This window comes from Sinohyriopsis cumingii, chromosome 16, assembly GCF_028554795.1.
Source record: "Sinohyriopsis cumingii isolate HCF-2022 chromosome 16, ASM2855479v2, whole genome shotgun sequence".
NCBI lineage: Eukaryota > Metazoa > Mollusca > Bivalvia > Unionida > Unionidae > Sinohyriopsis > Sinohyriopsis cumingii.
Window position 1 is genome coordinate 31,533,980 of NC_142976.1, and position 24,464 is coordinate 31,558,443.

Consider the following 24,464-nt stretch of genomic DNA (forward strand, 5'->3'; position numbering starts at 1 on the left):
AACTATTCACCTCCCTTTTGCCATTATCTTTAAGTTTCATTTATCCTACTTCATCACTTCTCTAATTAGCTCATTTAATGTTATTTTTTTAGTCACCTAATTAAGGATGTACTGCACTCGTATCATCCACTAATTAGCAGTTTATGCCAACTCGAAAAATAACCAAAAATGTCACAAGAGGCAAGCTCGCATCCATATATAGTCGACGGACGGATGAAAAGTAATTGCGCGGTTTCACCGACCAAACAACGTGTGTGACACATTTTAGCCATGGTATGATTTGTATCACCCAATTAACATGCTGCTAACTTTCAGAGTCAACGCGCGCTCTAAAACGAACGCTGGAGAACATGCTGCGTGAGTGACTTTCAGAGTCAACGCGTGCTCTGAAACGTTTGTTTCATACAAACCCATTGGCAAACACACTCACAGACCATCAAAGAGATACAAAAGTAGAGGATGGCGGTTTAAATTTTAGTTCTTATGGAAGACAATGGCATACAATCACACTCAAAGACCCTGTTCCACTTCCACCATTGGTTTATCGTTTTGGTAGATTCTTTCCAAAGCTTGTTATAAATGTAGGTTATATTGAGGAAATTCCATATTAGGAAAAAGATCCACTTAATTAATTCATTTATGAAAGTACATGACCGTATATACTTGACCATATTTACCTTGATAGCTGCTTTGAAACGTCTTTCGGTGATCCTAGAACACATCTGCCTATTGTGTCTACTTTGTTAAATCTAGCATAATAGGGTGTGAAGGAAAACATTTGACATTGTTTCAGTAACATTTTTCGAAAAATCAAAAGATAGGGAGAAAGTGAGAAAGAATGTTAAAGAATGATTTTGCAAAACACAAGCTAATGCCATCTTTTTCTAAATCAGCTTTTTTTGTTAAGCATTCGTTTATTCAAGAAATATTTTGTCAAAAAAGTTATAATCAAGGTTCCAGTTTCTATGCTATTTATCCAGGAATTATGCATGGTACATTGCGTTTCTTAAGAATCAGAACAGTATAAATTCTGAGACTTCTAGCTCTGCACACATCATGTTTTCTATTTGATGAATCTATCTAAAGTATACCATTCTGTCATGTATATGCTATTATAATTTCAGGTTTGAAGTATACTTCGTTTTTAAAAGAAAAAGAGAATGACAGGTGATCTCATTAAAAGTCTGTTCCTATCATTTGGATAAGAAAGGAACGCATTACAAGTGTGTCTGAAAAGGTAAAACAATTTTTCTTTGTAACAAATAATTTTTGTCTCATGAAACCAGCCAATATCAAGCCTGGGGTAGTACATGCAATTTTAATGTTGTGTTGTCTTTGAAGTCATTCATTAAAGAGACAATGTTGTCATTGTAATCATTGAACTTCTGGTATGTTTCATCAAGTTTCAGTTGGAAATAATTGCCATTACTAATTAAATTGAACAACTTTGCTAGAATCAAAACTCGTATCTAAATGTTTACATTATATAGATATGAGTCATTGACCATATTATCCACAACCTAGTTTTCGGCCACATGCTGTCAGATGTAAAATAAGCTTAGTAACTGGAAAATTAAGTTTATTTAGATGCATATTTTATTTTGTATTTTTGTTGATTTTTAAACATGTTATAGGCATAAAGGAAAACGCAAACCAAGGATAGATGTGATTGGTGCATTATGTAATAGATGTTATTTATGTCAAGGTTAACAAACTTATGAGTTTGTTAATTATATGGTTATATTCCATATAATTGATTATCAATTAATGATTGACTTTTTGTATATTCTATTTACAATATTACTTGGATAATTTATTGTCTCTACGCTTCAACATGTCGCTATAGTATCTCTGACATAAATTCTGCCCACCATAATGGTTGACAACAGAGGAGACAGGGTGGAACTTCCTTGCAAAGTATTTGAATCGTATTGCCATGTACCAATCGGGGCAAGCTCCAAAGATCCGTTGATGGATAGTAAAACTTGTGGGTTTACATACGGTGTAGAGAAATTGCCATGGAGTTTGAAATGGTTAAATCTTGTGTTAGCGTCAAAATTCAATTTTCCACAGCTTTCTTGTGTGGATGACGCACATCGTAGTAGCATGCATACTTGCAAATAATATGGGCCACGATATTTATGTATTCCGTTAAAAACTCCGAGAGCATACATTTCTGCACTATATTGTCTTTCATACTCCAGATAGCAGCATAAACCCTGTTGACACACCTGTTCGGTACCGTTTTCTGCACCGATGATTACAAAATTATGCCAGTCACGGAAACTGGTAGATTTGAACTCATTTGATGTTATACGATGATTTTCTCTTATTCCTGGGGATAGTGGATGGTGTTCGTTTGAAGTAGTTGAACCTACTGTAGGACGTATCACAGGAACGTCAGCGACCAGTAATTTTCCGTCATCCTGTGTTCTACTGTAGTAAAAACTTTTTGGTCCAATCGGCGTGTAAATGCCACTACCCTGAAATCTTTCTTGTGGTCGGTGAAGATTTGCAGCCAATAAATTTACTTTATTTGCGACAGCAAAGGATGAATGGTACCCTATTGCAGAGAAGAATGGCAAAGCGTCCATCCATGCCGTGGGAAAAGCAATATCAGTAATGTTATGCTCCTGAAGAAGTGGAATGGCTGGTTCATGAAAAAGTATATCAAAGCAGGTAAATAAACCAAAGCGACCAAAATCAGTATCAAAGTAGATGTACTCGGGGTTGACAGGCTCATCATACTGGAATTCGTAATAAAGATTTTGTTTATGATACCTAGCAATAAGCTTTCCCGATCTATCAAAAGCAATGTCTGTATTGTATTGATACTGGCCATCTGGTGGACAGTTAGGGTCATCTTTTACACAAGGCTGTGCGTCTCCTATGTTCGCCACTAAATAAATAGAATGTCTCTTTGCTAGGCAACTTAGAAATACTTGAACATCTGAGTCATTATATCTTCCGGGTTCGTCGCACGGTGTCCAGCTTTCAGACTTGGGATCAGGGATATATTCGAGATACGGAGCGACAGTATATCTACTTTTTAATTTGATTCCGTGTATTCCATTTTCAGGGAAGACAAGAATATCAGCACCCTGGAAAAGAATATATTATTATGTATTTGAAATTTGGACACCAAACCTGGATCAGATCTTAGAATCGAGCTATAATGTCTACTAACAGATGTTGTTGTATGTTATCTGATATGACAGATTAGAGAAATTTAAATAAAATGAGAAGATCGCATTATTATCTAAATTCAAAGGAAAATTAGCTTAGTCTATTTTAATAGGTCATTATGAAATTCATTATATGTTTGGTTTGTTGTTGCATTGCACAGCTACACACATAGGCTATTTGGTGCAAAGGAGGGACGCCGAGTGAACGAGTGGTCTAAAGAGCTCACCGTTACGGATCACTGGCATCTCACCTCTGTCTTCATGGCTTGGGTCCCGAGTTCGGCCAATGTGGGTATGTGAGAAAGCTTGACAGTAGCTTCTCGTGGGTCGGTGGTTCTTTTCGGGATTTTCTCGGATTCTTCCTCCACCATTTGTATTGGACGCCATGTTTGGCCTATCTTGTGCTGAAAAATAGCATTAAACTTACAACAACAACAACAAAGGACAATCGAGAGCTATATATGTTTTTGACAAAGGGCATCCAACGTCAACTGATGAGCGGATGATCCGATGGTAGGTTTTGAACCTGCATACTTTCTATCATGTATCCGGTACACTAATCAATGAGCCACTGTGGATCTTACTTCTAATTACCTATTATGACATACAGGATATGTTTCAAGTTACCTAGGATGCACAAAGAATGTTGTATTTATTAAAGATTGACAAGCAGTTTACTAAAGCCGGAGCAAATTGATTGCATTTTATAAGATATAGATTTGTTTTCCGTTCCAATAATTTGATGCTTTGAAATATATGTTGAAAGAATTAAAGTTAAGCAATATCGAGAAGAATGTGTTTGTAAAACACATCTCAAAATACTTACCATCTCCACCCCAAAGGTCGTGCCCCTTGGGTGAATGTCTGAGGGGAAGAACCGCCTTAAAGACCAAAGTTTGTTGTGAGCATGCATTTTTCTCTCCATACAACAACTTATGTACATGGGTATATGGTTGGCATCTCAGTAGTTTGCAAGTTCTGACTCAGATAATTATTCCCGTAGGGAGAGTGCATGTGTGTGTGTATATATCATCATCATCATCATTGGCGACTCAGTCTCGAAAGACCATGCGAATTGCGACCTTGGGGTGTTGTCTGTCTCTGTTGGCATCGTCTGCTGTGGCTGTGCAATCCTATACGTGAGTGACAGTCCCTATTGCAGTTGGTGCAGACATACTGGGAAGTATGTATTACTGTGGTTGGTGCAGCTTTCTTCTTCCTCTTACGTTTCTCTGTCACCAACTGGCCTCTACTCGCATCAGCGACTTATATGCCATTGTTTACCGTTAGTCTCCAGGTGTATCGGTCCTCGGCCAGCTCTTCCCAGCCATCGGGTGAAACATTGCATGCCTTCATGTCCCTCTTGCATACATCCTTGAAACGGAGTGAGGGGCGTCCGACTCTTCTCATGTAAGTGGCCAGTTGTCCATATAGTATGTCCTTTGGCAGCCTTCCATCCTCCATGCGTCGGACGTTCCCTAGACATCGAAGGCGGCGTTTGCTCAGCAGGGAGTACATGCTGGGGGTACTTGCACGCTGCAGGATCTCGCTGTGTGCAACACGGTCTTTCCAGCTGATTTTCAGGATGCGTTTTAGGCACCGTATATGGAAGGAGTTGAGCCGGCGTTCTTGCCTCATGTAGGTACTCCAGGTTTCACTTCCATATAGAAGGGTGCTGAGAACGCAGGGCTGGTAGACTCGGACCTTGGTGTGCTCTGTCAACGCCTTGTTTTCCCACACCCTTTTCGTTAATCGAGCCATGATGGTGTTTGCCTTTCTAAGCCTTCTGTCCGTCTCCATATAAGTCTAGAGAGTGTTGCTCATGGTTGACCCTAGGTAATTAAAGTTGTTGACTGCTTCCAGGGTGACACCGTTGATTTTCATGAAAGGGACAATGGAGGTATCTTGCATGCTGACATTTGTTTTTTCCAAGCTGATGGTGAGACCAAACTGCATGCAGGCATCAGCAAAACGGTATCCCAGTCTCTGGAGGGCTTCCTCAGTGTGGGTCACAAGACCTGCGTCATCTGCAAAAAGCATCTCCCAGATGAGCACAGCTCTCACTTTGATCTTTGAGCGCGGTCGTGCCAGGTTGAACAGCCTCCCGTCGGACCTGGTGTGTAGGTATATGCCATTGGTGGACGTGTCGAAGGCGTACGACAGGAGCATGGAGAAGTAGAACCCAAAAAGTATTGGTGCACGCACGCAGCCCTGCTTCACGCCGCTGTTAATTGGGAAGGAGGTTTAGGTGGATCCTTCATACAGGATTGTTCCCTTCATATCTGCATGGAAAGAGATTATCATGCTGAGGAGTTTTGGGGGGCAACCGATCTTACTCAGAAGTTCAAAAAGGCCCTTCCTGCTGACCAGGTCAAAGGCCTTGGTGAGGTCGATGAACATCATGTAGAGTGGTTGACCTTGCTCTCTGCTCTTCTCTTGGAGTTGTCGTAGGGAGAAGATCATGTCTGTCGTCGACCTGCCTGCTCTGAAGCCACACTGTGATTCCGGGCACACACGGTCCGCTAGCAACCGCAGCCTTTACCAACGATACTCAAGAGCGAGATCCCTCTGTAATTATTACAGTCACTGCGGTCGCCCTTGTTTTTGTAAAGGGTCACAATGGTGGCATCGCGCATGTCTTGGGGAACTACTCCGTCCTCCCAGCAGAGCCAATGTAGCTGGTGCAGTGGTTTAATCAATGTTGGTTTTCCACGTTTGATGGCTTCGGGCGGGATGCTGTCACTACCTGGTGCTTTGTCGTTTGGAAGGGAGTCGATTGCTTTGCTGAGCTCCTCTAAGGTTGGCACTTTGTCGTGTTCTTCCATGGTGGGCAGATTCTTTATGCAGCTGAGAGCTGCATCGGTGACTGATGTTTCTCGGGAGTATAGCTCTGAGTAGTGCTCTACCCATCTGGCCATATGTTGACCACGGTCTGTGATCTTCTCTCCCGTCAGTGATTTCAGTGGAGCGACCCCTTTCACTGTAGGGCCTAGAGCCTTCTTGATACCACTGTACATACCTTGGATGTTTCCTGACTCGGCACTGCGCTGGATCCCTTCACACAGTTGTTGCCAGTAGTCGTTCGCACACTGTCTAGCAATGCGTTGGGTGTTACATCGGGCACTTCTGAGAGCAGCAAGCGTCCGTTCATTAGGGCATTTTTGGTAAGCTATGAAGGATTTTCGTTTCTCCTCGATTTGTGGTTCCATCCTTGATAGGTGTGCGTTGAACCAGTCCTGGCTGGGTCGTTCCTTCTTCCCAAACGTTGACATAGCTGTACTGTAGATAGCACAATTCATGGCGTTCCATTTGGATGTAGCGTCGTGCTCCGGCAGTTCCTGTAGAGCCTCGTCCAGGGCGGACACATACTCCTCCACCTTGGCAGGGACTGACATCTGCGCAGTGTTTATGTGAGGACGTTCTTTTGGTTTTGAGCGGTGCAGCGTGTGTGGCTGTAGTCGCACTCTTCTGCTCACGAGGGCATGGTCGGGGTCGCAGTCTGCACTGTGGTAGGTCCTGGTGGAGAGGACGCTGTTTATATATACTAGTAGTAGTAGTTGTAGTAGGTTGGCGCGCTTAGGATTGACCAGGACGCCAAAGGATGTTGCAGGTATAAATCGTTCTTACCATATGCAGATTTATAGTTATGGTGACAGGGTGTGAATCCCAATACTATCAAGGTTCTGATCCAGGGATATTGTCACGTAGTAGGGACAACTACGGGGTCAATTATATTGATACATCTGTCTTTTAATGCCCAGGGATCAAAATGGACTAACGGTGCATAGTGAATTTAGAGACGTCGCGCATTTACGTGCCACTGCGCAGATACATACACACTGCATAACTCCGTCCCCAAGTTTATTTAATCACTAGAACAACAATTTGAAGGTCGAGATATGGATATGGTAGATAGCGGTGTATCTTGTTCAAAATAATAATATCGTGTTTTTGTCTTTTATTATAGGGTGTCTCCGCATGCATCTAAAACTTGAACCTGCCTATACTTTTCAAGACATTTATTCACTATATATCTTCCAGTGAGTAGTACAGTTGGGTCATAAACTAATATAGAAGTTACACTTAAGAGACTGCATTTATTAGTCATCGAACGCGTCAAAGATGGGTTTAGTTTTCGCAAAAGTTCAGTTCCTTTATCTACCCCAAATATTTAAAGAAATAGGTTCGATGTACACACAAAAATGTGCTCATGTTTTATTCCAAGCTGTAAGAATAAGTAAAATAACAAGATTATTCGTATAAATCTCATATATATTTATAATACAAAAAATAATGCTATGGTACAGGGTAGATAATTTTTAATTCGTAGTCAACAGAGATTCGAACCCAGGTCCGCGGACAAACGGTACCCATCGATTTGAATGCACGTACCAGTCAATATTCAATCACGCCATGCACAAATCACCTACAATAATGCATGACGACGTAGTAATTAATTATCATGTCTACACAGTCATTCCAGATTCCTATAAAAGAAATCAATGTACATATTATTAATTATAGAAAATTACAAATATACACCAAACGGAAAGTGCTATCCCTGGATTATTAACTAGAATGCTTGATACTACTGGGCAGAATTATTATTTAATACAAATATTAATATCATCCAGGTCAGCGAATTATATATATATATATATATATATATATATATATATATATATATATATATATATATATATATATATATATATATATATATATATATATATATATATATATATATATATATATATATATATATATATATATACATATATATATATATATATATATATATATATATATATATATATATATATTGAATTGCTACCAACCTGTTCCGCTGCTACAGAGGCCTGTGTCTCATAGACATGAAGATTGATCATCATATTGTGCAGAGCCTCTTCCCTTGAAACATTTGCACCCGGATTAGGAGGTAGGATGACCGCATGCTCATAAACAGCAGCTCTATATGTTTGTGTGTCTGCTCTGATCAATGGAAAGAAGTGGCTCAAAGATATAACCCATAAATAAACGGCGTTACTTATCAACATGATGACGGTGAGCGTTGAAGTAGTAAGGGGTAAAACACCTGCGCTGCTTATATAACCAGCAAGTAGGCCGTATATTGATCATGTTTGTTTTGTACAGAAACGCGATATACTTTAATCAGCATCCTATGTTTCAAGGACGTTATCACAAGTATGCACTCGTTCAAAGGCTCTTCTGCCCCAATTCAAAGTCTGGAAAAGAGTGATAAACTACCACAAAAATAGTTTTATCGGTATCATGAATTTCGTCCACCATAAATGTAGTTTGTTTCTTCTCTGGAAATGCTTACAGTATACATCGTCTTCACTTGCAGTATCAAACGAAATAGAGATATGAAAATAAAGGAAAGAAAAAAATCTAGAAACAACAAATGAACTACTATTTTATTTTTTTATCATCAACCACTTTAAGTCATTTCAAGAAAACAGAAATTATACTGTATTTGACTTATTATACTACATTTAAAAATTATAGTGGAAATAGTGCATGTAGAAAGTGCCTAGTTCACTTTAAGTTTGAAAACGTGCCACATGATGCGTAAAAATCTCATTATAATCATTATAATGTTTCAAACACGTACACGATATTGAAGAAAATATCAGCTGCAAAAAAGTTTGTTATGCTTATCTCAATGCTAACTATAATAATACACTGTTTCAAAACATAACCCTTTAAATTAAGCTAGTTGAAATACACATAGATGATTATTTAAAAAAATTGTCTTTACACTAACAATTTCATATATTTTCTAGCGGACTGTTAAACTTCATGATAAATTAAGTAGAACAGCTATCGCCTCTAAAATACCCTTACACACAGTATTCAAAACAACCTACCATCCCAAACAGACAAATTATGATGCAAAAGAAGGATATAAACAATATTTAATCCCCTTATAAATAAAAATGCTATCCATTTCTTCTTACCACCCTATGAATCTTGTTATAGATAAAGTAAACACTACACCCCTCTATAATGATCATACCGCCACCCGTAAATGATCTTGTCAAACAAAATTCATTTCCATAAACAGGGCAGGATGTTAAAGAAGGATTATGAAAATATATTTTAAAACTCTTCGTAAATACAATTCTTTCCCCTGCCACTTTCCGCTATATGACTCACATTTAAAACAAAATATCTAGTACAATATACGTAACCTACACTAAACTCCTTTGTCAGATATAACTACCAGCCCCTTGACGATTCTTATAATCTCTATAATTTCACGAGTGTAGTCAAAGAAGATGGAAAAGTAGTCTGCCATTTGTGGGTTTTTTTATTACTCCGCTGCATTACATTTTATGAGTTTCTACTGGCAAAGGCAAGTGATATGTTAGAAATGTTGATATATTATATTTGTTATGCATCCAATAGAATGTCGATGGGTTGCCCTTTGGACATATGATTCCCATTATTAATAAAGTAAAGTCTCAACACCTTAGTAATGTCCCTCCTCCTCCGTGTTTAAACAAAATTAACATTCCTTTCCAATTCCCACATTACCTGTAATGTTACCAGTGCATTGAAAGAGGTTAGAAAGGAAATTAACATTAGGTTACCCTTTGTAAACTGTCAGATTATATAACTGCCACGATATTATCTTAGTTATCTTTCAAGTGTAGATGAAAAGTTTATAAAACAATTTTTATACTAAAATCAGCTACTTAAAATCACTATGTTTTGTAGTTGCATAATGCTGGTATATTGTTCATTGTTTAGACGGAATTTCATGAATGGGAATCCTTTGCACAAAACAGTACGAATTGGAAAAGATGCAAATTACCTTTATTTTGTCTTACGATCAGCCCACCCTCGTAATGTACTTGAATAGGATAAAACTATTATGTACAAGTTTCATATTTAACGATAGCGTGGTCTAACATTATTAAAAATATGTAATGATATAAAGATACATATTCAAGATAAGAAAGAATCAATGAAGAAAGTATTTATGTGAATAGGTATAAGGAATACCTTCATGTGTTTCATTTATGCATGAGCATTAATTAAAACTTTTTAAGTCAACTTCATTTATATACATATATATATTGACGGTGGAAACTTTCGGCGACATCATGTATGCTACCTATATCTATGTTGACAGAGTGAATGTATATATCACTAAATTAGATTTCAAGTTTATTTTTGATCATCATCCTTCCTACGTATGGAACCGTCTGCATAGATAATGAAATACCATAGCCACACATATTAGCTAGATATTTTGTCCCCTTCTAGGTTTTACCTCCGAAGTGATAACTTCAAGCGTGATGCGCATTCTTATATATATGCCTGGTCAGCTTCCGGACAAACCGTCTCAATATTCTCAAAAATAATCGTGGGTTTGCAGTTACTTTACAGAAAGCGCATTGTAATTACTTCAAATGTAATGCAAGGATTTGTAGACGTAACAGGGATCTAACAGAGTAGCCAGAAGGAGGAATATTCCAAAGTATGGAAGAGGCTGATTGATCATGCAGTTTAACTGAATGTGACTGTTGCTTATACTGGAATATTCAGTCAATAACTTTTGTTGCAAACTGGGCCAAAAAAGATCAAAGTGACTTGCACCAATCTGAGTGCATACTGTAGATTAAAGATTGGTTTTTGATTTAATCTACGTGCTGTTTAGGTGCTGGCGATAATGCAAAATACCAAACTATTATAGTGGTGGGGGTTGGTCTCGTATCGTTGCTTAGGACAATTTACCAATAAATAATATCGGGTACGGATAAAATAGCCCCAGTTCAACACCCATCTCCCACACCCTAAAAATAAAAGACAGGAAATAATTCCCTCACCCAGTATAAGTTTTTCCCCTTTTAAACTTTTCAACCAACACACATATACATATTTTGTGGCGCCATGGATCATTTGATTCTGATGCTTAATGTGGGCCTATTTTGAGTAGATAAATACAATTCTGTGTGCATGTTAAATGTTAGATCATGACTATAACAAATAAGGAGATTAAGATGTCTAATGCTATTAGTACGCATTGCACGCATATGTGTTTTTCACATCACTTTTTTTAATCATCATTACAACACTTTTAAGCCATTGCATTAAATCCTTCAGCTGTTCTACAACACTTGCATTTTTAAAGTGACCTATATCCATTATAATTGTGTGTACTGTATTTGACTTATTTTGAGACGTACATAAAATCCGAGCCAAAATATTATTGTACAAACGAGAAATTCCATGATTAAATTAAATGTTATTTTTTCCGATTTCTATTTTCCCTATCCAATCTTAAAAATAGGCTAGCATATTTCTGACAGTTTAAAAAGTTAAAACACTTGTTCTAGCAGAGATTATGTACTATCTTTCATTTTTGTGGGGATTTTATCTATTCCCAGAAAAGCATATGCAACGAATATGAAAGTATGTGGTGCCAGGAATGATAAGGTTACTCATATGTCAGAAAAATGGCAGTAAAATTTTAGTTGTAAGTAGTGTGAACTTCTATTTACACTTAACCCCAGTAATAAGATATAAAGTGTATACTCTGATATTGATGTTGTGTGATTCTTTCTTACAGAATGAACAGTGTTGAGTAGTATGTTCCCTGGTTGACTAACAGGGTAACTACATGCCAAATTTTCAAGAATATCTCTCACAAGCATCAGCCCATATTGCCAATCTGACTATGGCCGGGCCCCGAGCGTCCGATTGATCTAAAGCGCTCTCCGTCACGGATCAATACTATCTCACCTCTGTCTTCGTGGGTTCGAGTCTCAGGCTCGGTCAATGTGGATATGTGAGAAAGCTTGCTGATAGCTTCTCGTGGGTCGGTGGTTCTTTCCGGGGTTTTCCCGGGTTCTTCCTCCACCTTTAATACTGGCCTATCTTGTTCTGAAAAATGACGTTAAACTCTATAACAACAACAACAACAACAACTAACTATGCCTACTCTGAAGTGTGTTTTCTGATGGAGACCGCTCCGGTGGCCTAATTGGTTAGAGAATCTGCCTCGGATGCTGGATGCAATGGGTTTGAACCCAAGCTGAATCTAAAAACTTATATAAATGGTAATAGCTGCTTCCTCACGTGGCACTCAGTAATAAGAAGTCAGTGTTTGGACTGGTCAGATTGGTGTCAGGAGAATATGACTTGATGGGACATGATCCTATTTGTCTGTGGCATAATGCCCCAATCCTATACATCCCTATAAACTGCCATACTGCCGACATCGTAGCGATCTGACAAAACTGTTAAAACTACATTGAATATGTGAATCACACACACACACACACACACACACACACACACACACACACACACAGAGACACATTTCCTCACGGAATAAAATTCTGATACAAGCCATTGGATGCATTTGCAAGTTTCGTTTACATACACTTTTGTTGGTTGAACAGTGATGTATGTCTCTGTATGCCAAAGTCAGCTGTAGTTGGGGTATCAGTAAGACTGGAAACATTTTGTCAGATGCTGACCCAGGGCTGGTGACTTTTTATTTAAAAAATCACAAACTCTGAGTTCAGTTTCCATGTGCTCAAAATTGCCACATTTTAAAACTATTATTTGCCACACAGCGCTGAAACTGATGTACTTCAAATATGAAACGAAATCAATCAAATCATATTAAATTGACTTTTGTATTTTTTCTGATCTCAAACTGTTTCAAGTAAAGCATTGTTCACCTCCAGGTCCTTATGTCAGTCATTGTCCAGTGGTAGATATTAACAGGTTAGTGTTACTACCTAGGTGGCACCAACGCTACTGGTCAATCAATCTGATTTCCTGTGCAGTTACCTTCGATCATTAACAAAACAAAACCGTTCCTAAATTGAATTACGAAGTTGAAATTTCTTTACTTATGTATAGTATGTGTTGTTGTGTGCTTGGGTAGTATTAAATGACAGGAAAATAAGTAGTAAAAGTACATATTGAAAGAATGATAGGTCTAGTCAAAGCATTTAACACCTTAACAAATCCCTTGACTAGTATGAAGACAAAATTGGCATCAGAAATAACTTTCATTTGTTTTATTTGGGTGCTATTTTAGATTTTGTATTGTTTCAAAACATGAGGAAGTGCTATTTATCCAATATATGGGTATATTATATTATAAAGTCTTTCTACTTTAGCTTTCTTTAATAACATCTTGTCACATGTGTCAAAAGATGCATTTAACATGCAAACCTTTCAAGCAGCTCATTCCTTCGTCCCGAAATCTTCGCATTTATTTTCTCAACTGAGGAATTGTTATTAAACCAAATTTTAATTCCATGATCATTACCAAACCATATTTCAGAATATACATTTATGTTTGTATCAGCTGCTGGACCAGTAGTGATGATGCTGCCTATACATTGTCAAGGTCAGATAACTGACCACTAGTCCTCATTAATGTTCATTAGCGTCTGTGTCTTGCTTTATACAGTTTATCTTAATATTTTTGATGTTGTTCATAGGTACCACTTACTATCCTTAACCACTGTTGAATTACACTAGTGCAAGCGTGAGCAAAGATCAGCTCAGTTATGATGCATTAAACTTGATCTCGTTGTGCATTGAACAACAACATTGCAATTGAAACAAGACCCCCCAAAAATCAAAATACTTCCTCAAATGATAGTGATAGTGAGTAAGGAGTTTTTTGGTCAGGTTTTCTTTTCTATCTCACCTTCGCCAAATGAAAGCCGATGTTTAATCAAAGAATATAAAGCCATCATAGACCATGTTTGATCCTTTATTAATCATCATACAAGGACCTAAAAAATCCAGATTACAACAATAAGGTAACGTATTAACAGCTTGTTGTGATTTTGTTGTTGTTGTTAGCTTTAATCCCATCACTCTGCCATGCATCATTGCACTGGAACAGTTCCGGTATCGAGTAGACAAATTCTGGCTGGTTTCTGCAATGCATGTTTGTAATGTGTAGAAATACCCTTTTTTCATCAAAATAAAAATTAATATGAACAAATCAAGATAAACAGGAATAATTAACCTTTCAAACCAAAACCTCTTTCACCTCAAATTCGGAGTACTTATGGAAGTTCTACCAAGGATATTTATTTAAAGCCAATAAATAAACATAAAGCCATGTAATAACAGCAATGCATGTAGCAACAAATTGTATAGCCCTGGCAAACATGTGGCTTAGCAATTAGGGGCAAACTACAAGGCGTAGATATAACGTTTTCAGCTTATACGTAATACAGTACAGACTGAACAAAGCAGGAAAAATAGTATGAACAAGAAACAATTCTACTTAGATGAAGCCAGAACCAAACTGACATACAATACTGTAGGCTATTTATCATGTAGTAAATACAAACATATCTACCTGTGATACCCATTTTACAATTAAACTTGCATAATAGTAGGTATTTCAGTTAAATAGCGAAATTGAGGATCACACATATGATAGATGTTCAGGAGGAATTGCAAGTACCTGCAATTACAACATGACATTTTATTTAAACAATGTCCCAATATGCACACACTGACTGGTCCCACCCTTTTTTCTATGTTGTGTACATACATATCTTCAGGCATTTAACCTTTGATTATTACTGTTTTAATTGAACTCGCTTTACATCCAAAATAGTCCTAAATATTTTACCACGTTTCCAGAAGTATAATGTTCCAAACAAATTCCAGTGGTGTTCCAACTAATTCCAATCTCGCATGCACTGATGTGTAAATTGTCATGAATTTGCAAATTTTCAAATGGACTTATTCTTTCAAATTGATGTAATCTAGAATATGTCCTTGAATAAATTCACAGTAATCATTAAAGAGTAATTTTATCCTAAAGTCAACGAGCACTTTGTAATTCCAAATGAATAATGGAAACTTAAATAAATAAATCTCCTCAAATAATAATTAAACACTACCAAAAGATCTATTCCACTACAGCTGTTTAGATACGAATAGTAATTCTGATTCAAACAACATTAAATGTATACACCTTCACACTTGACATAAATTGCAATAAACCATTATCTGTAACTAGTCTGCCATCTTTGTAGAATTTCCATCGAATTCGTAAGAAAGGCAGGTCTGTTTACATAAATTTTAGCAAGCTGTCTGGAAAAGGGCAGGTAGACCATGTTTTTCTGGGAGGAATACCAATGTCCTGAATTCAGATCCAGGTAAACATGTTTACAAACGAAATTAAAATGAAGTGCAGGCCCACAATAACGGACAAAATTAAATTAATATGTTCTTTACAAAACTACCCATAACAATGTATAATCATTAAAAAATGTATATAGATATTCATTACAGTCTACTAAGTCTTAACCGAAAACATGGCATTGTATTAAATCCATGACAATTCTTCTCACGCAGTAAAGCATCAGTCCATTCTAGGGACTCTTGTTGTTTGTATTGTAGTAACATTTGTATTTTTTTTTTGGTCTGTTAGAATGACAGACGTGCGCATGCAAGCCTCAACCAGTGAGCAGTTGTTACAATTTATGATTGCCATAGCTGAAGTTATAACGACATCATGTCAGACATGTGTAATAAATATAACTTGGATAGTTTCAAAATATAAATTCAGAGACTAATGACTTTTTCGACATTTGTTGAAATACAAAGACTAATAAGTTTTGATATGTCAAAGCGGTTCATATAAAAAATGGTATCCAGTTGAAATGTCGGAAACAAAAAGTAAATGATGCAACAATCCCATTTATATGAAACTGGCTGGCTGTGGAAAAAAATTTGCATTATTGGTTATTTTACCGATTCCGCGGTCCCTCACTGTCCGAGTGGTCGAAAGCGCTCACAGTTATGGATCACTGACATCTCACCTCTATCTGCGTGGGTTCAAGTCTCGGTCTAGGCCGATGTGGTATGTGAGAAAGCCTGCCGGACGCTTCTCGGTGTTTTTTTCTGGGGTTTACCAAGGCTTATACTGGCTGCCATGTATAGCCTATCTTGTTATGAACAATGGCGTTAAACCCTATAACAACAGCAACAAATTCCGTATGTCGTTGCAGGTCTCAGGAAATACTGCCATGGGCTATCTGTTTGAGACAACTTGACTAGATACATGTAAGCTGCACCTTCAAGCAAACTATGGCAACCTTAATATTTCTTCTTATAGTTTTTTATTTAACAACCATATAATAATATTATTTGTGTAACTGTTTTCTAGATGTCAGTCTGTTTGTTCTTTAATTTTATTCAGAATAAGTTAGGTTCTCTACAATCTGTGGTTACAAAACTATTTGATCTGCTTGCCTCTGGGAAGAATCTGATTAATTTTAGGTGTCCAACGTCAGGGTGACTAGGACTTAAAGACCGAGGGTAGTTATTTACATATATACTGTCTTAACCAAACCATTTACATGGCTCATATATCAGACGAGAAAGATACTAATTGATTGAGACATGGCGCTTTTGCTGGTTATTCTTATCTAGGAGATGGTCGACCGTGGTTCAATGATATACTTTCTCTTAGAAAAAAAAATGCAATTATCCTTTCTGTTATACCGATAAAACAAATTTCATCATAGAGTCGAGTGAACGATAAAACTCATTAGTCAGCATGCCGGCATAACCTGTTTGTGTCTCATCCTTCCAAATTCAGTGTTTGTGAGAGGTTAGAGTCGCTGTATTCCTTTTTCATCTTTTCTCTCTGTCTCTCTCGAGCCTATTTTGAGTCTTCAGCCATAACCGGAGTGTCTGTTCTCTTTCCCCACTGTGTGGTTTACATATAGATCTCTTTTCCCATTATGCTTTCCAAGACATTATCTCTTTTGTCTTCGTGTCCGTCGCTTCCAGACACACATCCCTTGGCAAATGTTTTAATGAGAAAAGATACTTGCTATTGTTCTTGGAATCGGGCTTCCCCTTCCTCAGAAAAACTTGGACTGCCAAAACGTTTAGGGAAGAATACTTTAAACATTGAATTTCGTCATGGAAGCACACCCCTAGTTTAACTTAGCCAATCAGGGTTAACCATATCTAACCGCTAAAATTTTAACCACCTCAGCAAAGTTATAATAATTATCTCTGCTCCGCCTTTATTAATAACTGTTCAGGAAAAACTAATTGAAGACATTTATTATCAAATGGCACCAGACTGCTCCGATAGTCTAGTTTCTAGTGCGTCCGCCTCGGATACGGGAATTTGAGGGATCGAACCCCAGCAGAGTCATACCAATGACTTATACAAATGGTTCTAACAGTTGCCTTGCTAGGCGATTAACAGTAAAAGGCAACTGTTAGGACTGGTCGGCCTAATATAATGTGACTGGTAGGGACATCATGCTATATGTCTTTGGCATGATACATCAGTGCTAGACATCACTAAAAACTTCCGTACTGCAGAATTGTAGCGATATGACTGTAATATTGTAAGAGCTATACTAAAATTCCAAATCACACGCACGCAATCCAAATGTCACAGAATTGTCTCTGGTTTGTCTCTACGTTGTCATTTCATGCCACTTAACCCCATATTAATGTCACCTCTTCTATACATCTAACCATTAATCCATCAGGTCCTAATTAAAAATCAATCATGCCCTATCCCATGCAGCAGATCATCGCATCATTCACAGGCGGTGATTTTTTATTGCGGGCCAAGCCTATACGTTAAAGATAATTGTTACATGTCACCTTGATGCAGCAAGATTCCACTCAGTTAGAGTGCAATAATCATCTTCCAAACTTCTTACTGATACATTGATTTTGTAGTTAGTGGTCAGGGTCACTGACCATTTAGAGAAATATAGTTTACTGACAATATATTCTGTTTTCGTTACCTACTAAAAACCAGAGATTCTGGATGTCATGCATTTGAGACTAAAGACAACTGTTGGATTTTGAGGCAGTTGTCCCCAAATACAGTTTCAATGAAATAATTTTAAGTTCTTGTCCTAATTTGACCATCTTTTGTGGCTTACTCACTTTAGACAAGGGAAAAGATCTATTGATTTTGTGGCTTTAGAGTTTTTTGTTGGCTTACATTTCATGTCATAAGCAAAAGAATGTTTTGATACTGGAGTCAAATGGGCACAGTTGCTCTATGAAGAAAACCGGGTTGATCGTGTATAAAAAGAAAACTTCATTTATTTCCCTGACCAAATATTGTCCGCTGGTTGCATTTGAATTGTGAAAGACGAATTATTTAAAAATATACCAGGCAAAGACTTTTCAGGAACCACCCACCATAATGGAGGTACGTGGGCTGCTACTGATTTTTGGGGAATGCACGGAATGACGCTCATAATTGTGGGAATGGGTGTTTGGTGTACCATTTACTGTACTCATGTGGCTGATAACAAAACCAAACTTAGACCATGTATCTCAGAACATGATCAAGTGGATTATTCCTGCCCAGCATGTTGTTGTTTTTAGTTTGTTAGAAGCAATATGTTGCCTTTGAAGGAGTTACGAATGGTTTTGCATTTCTAATGAAAACGTAAAGTGTCCTATAATTTTAATCATATTTAAAGATGTTTATGAAAACTTTTGCAAGATATAGCATGGGACATCTCTCACATTGCTATATCCCATATCTTAACATCAGTCTGGTTGAGTCAGTTGTGCTAAAGCAGCAGAGGAGGCGAGCATACCTTTTGCTGAAACGTAAATTTATAAATTAAAACCTCATATGAAATATTTTTTTAAATATAAGGTCAATAACGCCAAACCGACGTCTAATTGAGGTCCCGCCTCCTCTGCTGCTATAAATAGATCATTGTTATATCAATAATAAGGCACCAGCTATGGAATCTAACACAGATAGATTAGCTCGAGAATGATTAAAAGCAATTAAGAAATTTCTTCCAGTCTATGATTCTGTCAGACAAAAATTACAAGAATGTCAGGAGTCTCAGGTGGAATTTGCAGAAGGTGCAGAACAATTTTTCAAACCCGTTACGAAGGCACCGAAGGAGTTACAGAGGTCACCATGGGCCTTCTTCCCACATTAGAACAAACCGCTAGAGCGACTGAAAAGATAGCAAGAAGAATTAAACAAACAAAAAATATTTTACAGAATCTTCCAACTGATATAGCTGCTGCTCAACCTCCTCCCATGGAGGAAGAAATACTTGAGGGTACTGACCAAGCTCGTTTTGAAATAAAAGACCGTATAACAGAACCAGGAGAAGCAAAAATCTGAACTAAATCAAACGAGAAATTTATTGATATGGTTATTTTCTACATAAGAAATACTGAAGAGGAAAGATTACCTGAACTTGCAGTGAGTAGTTAAGATAGCAACAAATTATTTCTGAAACCTGAGTGTCACGGAATAAGGCAAGAAATAACTTGGCTTTGCCTTAAAACGATTTGACCATTTTTCGTTGTACATGCGTACTACGTTACCTAGGGTATATAATTGTTTTTCAAGGTAAGCGACTGTACTAGCATGTATCTCGTCGAAAAATACTTGCGACGAGAGACATTAAAACCATGATATGCACGGATACTTTACACTGACTATTACTCACTCTCCTATGGAGTTAAGGTAGATTCCATTTTTAACCGACACTAGTCGTTTTGGATCTTGTCAAGGAGTGAACGTTCTCCAATGTGTTCTCCAGCCATTGGTGTAAGTGTTTAATGCATATTTTATTTGACATGTGAAGCTTATTCAGGTTCCAATGTCATGTCGTATAATGATGCATTTACTACTACGCAGATTGGAAACGTTGTGAACTTTGCATTACAAGTCGCTATTAGAGTTTAATTTATTAGCATATATCTAAAGATTTTTCAGAACCCATTATTATGACCAGTTTGGTTTGATTGTAGCTGTTCAGGGCTGTTTAGAGCTGACTGAAGATGTTCAGGGCTGTTGAGAGCTGACTAAAGATGTTCAGGGCTGTTTAGAACTGACTGAAGATGTTTAAGGCTGACGGTAGCTGTGTAGGATTGACTGTAGCTGTGTAGAGCTGACTGTATGTGTTCAGTGCTTCGTGCTGTCTATACGTATGTTAATACCTGTGTTTGTACACGTGGTGCAGCCACGAATGTAGACTTAGCCAATACATGGGTGCTGTATGCTGTCTGTACGTATGTGTATACGTATGCCTGTACATGTGGTGGATCCGTGAATTGAGTACATTTTCAATTGCTTGAGATTATTTTGAATCTTATTTGTAATATAGGAGATTATGTAAAATCTCACTTACATTGCATACTATCGGAAATTATGTGAATCTAACTTACAGCGTATAATATTATTTGAAACCTATTTGAATTCCTTGAGATTATTTGAATCTTAATCGTATTCCATACGTGAGATTATGTGAATCTCTCTTACATTGCATAATATTATTTGAAATGTATTTGCAGTCCATGAGGTTATTTGAATCTCACTTTCCATACGTAAGATTACAAGAATCATATTTTCGAGTCATACCAAAGACTTACAAAAATGGTACTAATAGCTGCCTCGCTTGACGCTCAGCATTAAGAGGTTAGTGTTAGGACTGGTCGGCCCGGTGTCAGGATAATGTGACTGGGTGAGACATCGTGCTACATGTCTGCGGCATGATGCCCCAGTGCTAGACATCACTATAAACGGCCACATAGCAGACATCGTAGCGATATGACTGAAAAATTGTTAAAGCTACGTTAACAATCCAAATCACATCCAAATCACACATCGTTTTTAAATTTGTGAATGTTTGTGTAGAGTGATTGGTTCAATCGTGTGCTGAGAGCGTGAGAGAATCATTGTATGTATACGCCATATATTTTTTCCTTTATTAATTCATTTTATAAATTGCCATCGTCCATCACATTGTGTTTGCATTATTTATTTAGTCCAAACCCGACTCGGTTACAATTCTCTTACACTGTATACGCTGATAATTATGTAAATCGTAAAACCTGGAACAAGTGGATTTATAAAATATATCACTGAAAAAATAAGGGCAGGAGTAATGATCCAAAATATATTGCATTTTTACATTCTCTCTCTCTCTATCCCATAACCATAACATCTTAATCATATAAACAATAGTATATCATGTAAAACATTATGAAATAAATGGCATCCTAGTAGTTGAAACCTGGATTCACGTTTTGTGACGTTTGACGAAAAGCCCATGCTCTTGCTACAAGGGTTGGTTTAGAATCCCGACTGGTATGAGGGCATTTTTATGGAAGCCATGGTTTATAAAAAAAAGGCTTATAATCGTCAATTTTAAGGGTGCTTTATTTTATTAAAAAAGCTCCTTAAAAATGGTCTATACAATGTCCTTGCTGATATATTATTTTTTTACAAAGTGCAAGTCGCATTCCTATATAGTAATTTTCTTAAAATCACATCAATGTAGTGGAACGTGGTTATGTACATGTACTTGTTTACCAAAGGACAAAGTCTTAATATTATCCCCGTGACTTAGTGTATTATATCAGCCTAATGTATTCAAGTGGATACCTGAATAAACATACCTGTATTTGAAATTCATATTTGATTACCTTGTTGCAAATAGTGATAAAAACTGAAGTAGTCATAACTCTTACCGTACAAACACTATACTTGACGTTTGTTGGTTGGGTAAATTGCCGTATTTCTATTTAAGGAGGAATTAAAGCTGAGTTCAGGTGGTACAAAGACTAGAAGTAGTTCAAATTTGTATATTCTGTGATTATCTGCATATAAATAATATTTACAGTCTCTCTCTCCATCGTAACTAGAATATCATATAAACAATATTATATAATGCTAAACACTATGACACTTGTAGGCGTCCTAGAGGCTACTCAGGACTTTGATGAAACTTCCCCAACATATATAAAATATACAAAGTGGCTTCTCTCTGGGGCTATTCAATTGAAGAATAAAAACAATTGGCATAGTGCAGGTTGATACCAGCCTTATTATACCACTTATTCAACTGACCCGAAGCGATCCCAAGATCTCTATTGGGGTGATCACATTATTATTCCTACTTCAGAACTGGAGTGATCCCATTCTAATGACCTGGGATGATCGCCAGATCTCTACTTTGGTGATTCGAGTATAATCCCTACTTTAAAGATGGGCTGATCTGGAAGCCGATAGAGGTGTGTCGATGTCAATCTTATCATACCCCTTATTCCAATATTCTAATGATCTTGGGGGATCCAGAGGTCTGTACCTGGGTGATTCCAGCATAATCCCTATCCTAGATCTGAGCTGCTTCTAGAGGCTGAATAGCGAGGATGGTTTCCGATCATTACATGTTTGAAAACCGAGGTGAAATCAAGGCCTTTGGTAATTACTAAATTAGTAGGTGAAATAGTATCCGAATTTGGGATAAAACAGAAGCAGGCCAATGCTGCATGAGTTGCCTAAAATGTCACATAAGCATATGACTAGAAAACTTAGTTTATAATGTGAATATGACATAGAATACATTAAGGTGGCGAAGAGGGATGGTGGCTGGATTTTCAGTTCAAAACCTTTCGAAAATAGAAAGGACTCATTCTAGGTTAAAAGAGCACGAAATTATGTGTCTCTGCTGACTGATCATGAATCCAGATAAAGATGTATAACGTCTCAGAACCAAACAATTTTCCCAATCCGAAGTTGGATTGGGTAGTAATTACATCATATACATCATTATCGACTAGTTTATCTTATCTCATTTTTGATTGGTTACAAATGACCTATCCATTGACACGATGAAGAGCAGGGTGTGGACCTTATAAATATATTAATAAACAACTTAACTAATTATTCATTGAAGTACATCTTGATTGATCTTCATTGGAGTAAATGTTTCAGCGAAGTCAATTCCGATTAGCCTTTGACTAGATCCTTAATTTAAACAACAGTTTGTTATAGTAAATATCGTGCCAAATGAGCTGGCTGCCTACTTAAAGTTGCTGATCACATTCCTGTATTAGCTAGATGTCTTAACAGACCTATGTGGGTCAATTATATCCTCCTTATAGGTGTCCAGCTATCTAATACTACCCAGGCACTAATGCGTAACAAATATAGATAAATAGTAATACTAATGCATACTATAATAAAAACATACATAGGTAACTATGCAGTGAGCAAAGAGATTTATGTATGAATAAAAACGTTGTGTATAAATGACAATTCATACATTTTCCTTCATGATAACAGAGAACCATTTCCAAAGTTGACTTGAGTGTACAGACAGTCCTAAACTTGTTTTATAGCCTTGAATGTCAGAAAACTCTTTCTAACATTGACTTTAGTCTGAAGTCTCTCCTATTTTGTATCACAACCTAACGTTGTTACTATTCTGATTAACATATACCTGAGTCCGAAATATTTGGCCTAGTGACTTGTCAAGACTAATTTACTTATGAGACTCTTAAAACGACATGGCTCCACATGCAATGTTCCATTTTTGTACATTATTCACGCTAGCAAATCATTTATTGGTCATATTAATGTTATTGTATTTACTAAATATTAAATGTGAACCTGGCGGGTGAAACATTTTATAGTAATGCCTGTTCTGTTTTCTCCTGACCTAAATCGTCACTGTACAAATATATTTGATTCGTCCTGGTTTGCTGTCGTGTTTAACGGCACAACATAGACACCAATATAACAAAGAGCGATGCAAGATAAATTCCTTACACGGACGCCGGTCCTGGCTGATCCGACGGTGGGAATCGAACCCGCAAACATTTTCGACAAAATAATCAAGCAACACACTTAAAATAATACAGTTAGAAACATATTTTGTATGATATGTTATGCTGGCACATGGATCGATAAAGAATGCCATAGCTCACTGTGAAAACAGGGGTGTGCACTTATCTGTATGTCATATAGTATTAACTACTCACATTTAAAAGTAAAAAATCTGCAGTCTCTGGCTTTTCATAATGCATAGTTGCCCCAAGAAGCAGCTTCTGTGAAGGCAACGGGGCATTAATCCGTAAAAAAATTCTTAGTTATTCCTAAAATGCATATTACAGAATGTTTCAAGTTAGTTGGTAGAATATTGATGAACAGGTTCATCAGGTGTAGAGTAATAGTGAAACTACTGCATGGTGACTGTTTAGATTCGTAGGTGAAGTGACTGTGCCCTGTGTAAAAGTCATTGAACTAAATTCCAGGTAGTAAAATGTCAGTGTAAAGTTGTCTCGGCAGAAACACCAGTCATAAAGCTATATTTATTTTATATCTAATACACTTTGTTAGAAATAAGTAATTAGTATAAGTGAGATAAAGCAACCTTGAAGCAATCACGTGAAATAAGTGTGACCTGTTATCTCCGAAGTTTTATAACTTTG

At 37.2% G+C, this 24,464-nt stretch overlaps 1 protein-coding gene across 1 annotated transcript; it reads right to left on the reverse strand.

The window, feature by feature from the left end:
• Positions 1-879: 879 nt before the first annotated feature.
• Positions 880-8,287, reverse strand: LOC149780153 (pantetheinase-like). Its single transcript, XM_089936335.1, has 2 exons — positions 8,024-8,287; positions 880-3,101 (listed from the first exon to the last, which is right to left on the reverse strand). Exons 1-2 carry the CDS (start codon positions 8,240-8,242, stop codon positions 1,830-1,832), a joined length of 1,491 nt encoding a protein of 496 aa, XP_089792461.1. The 5' UTR covers positions 8,243-8,287; the 3' UTR covers positions 880-1,829.
• Between the last annotated feature and the right edge of the window lie 16,177 nt (positions 8,288-24,464).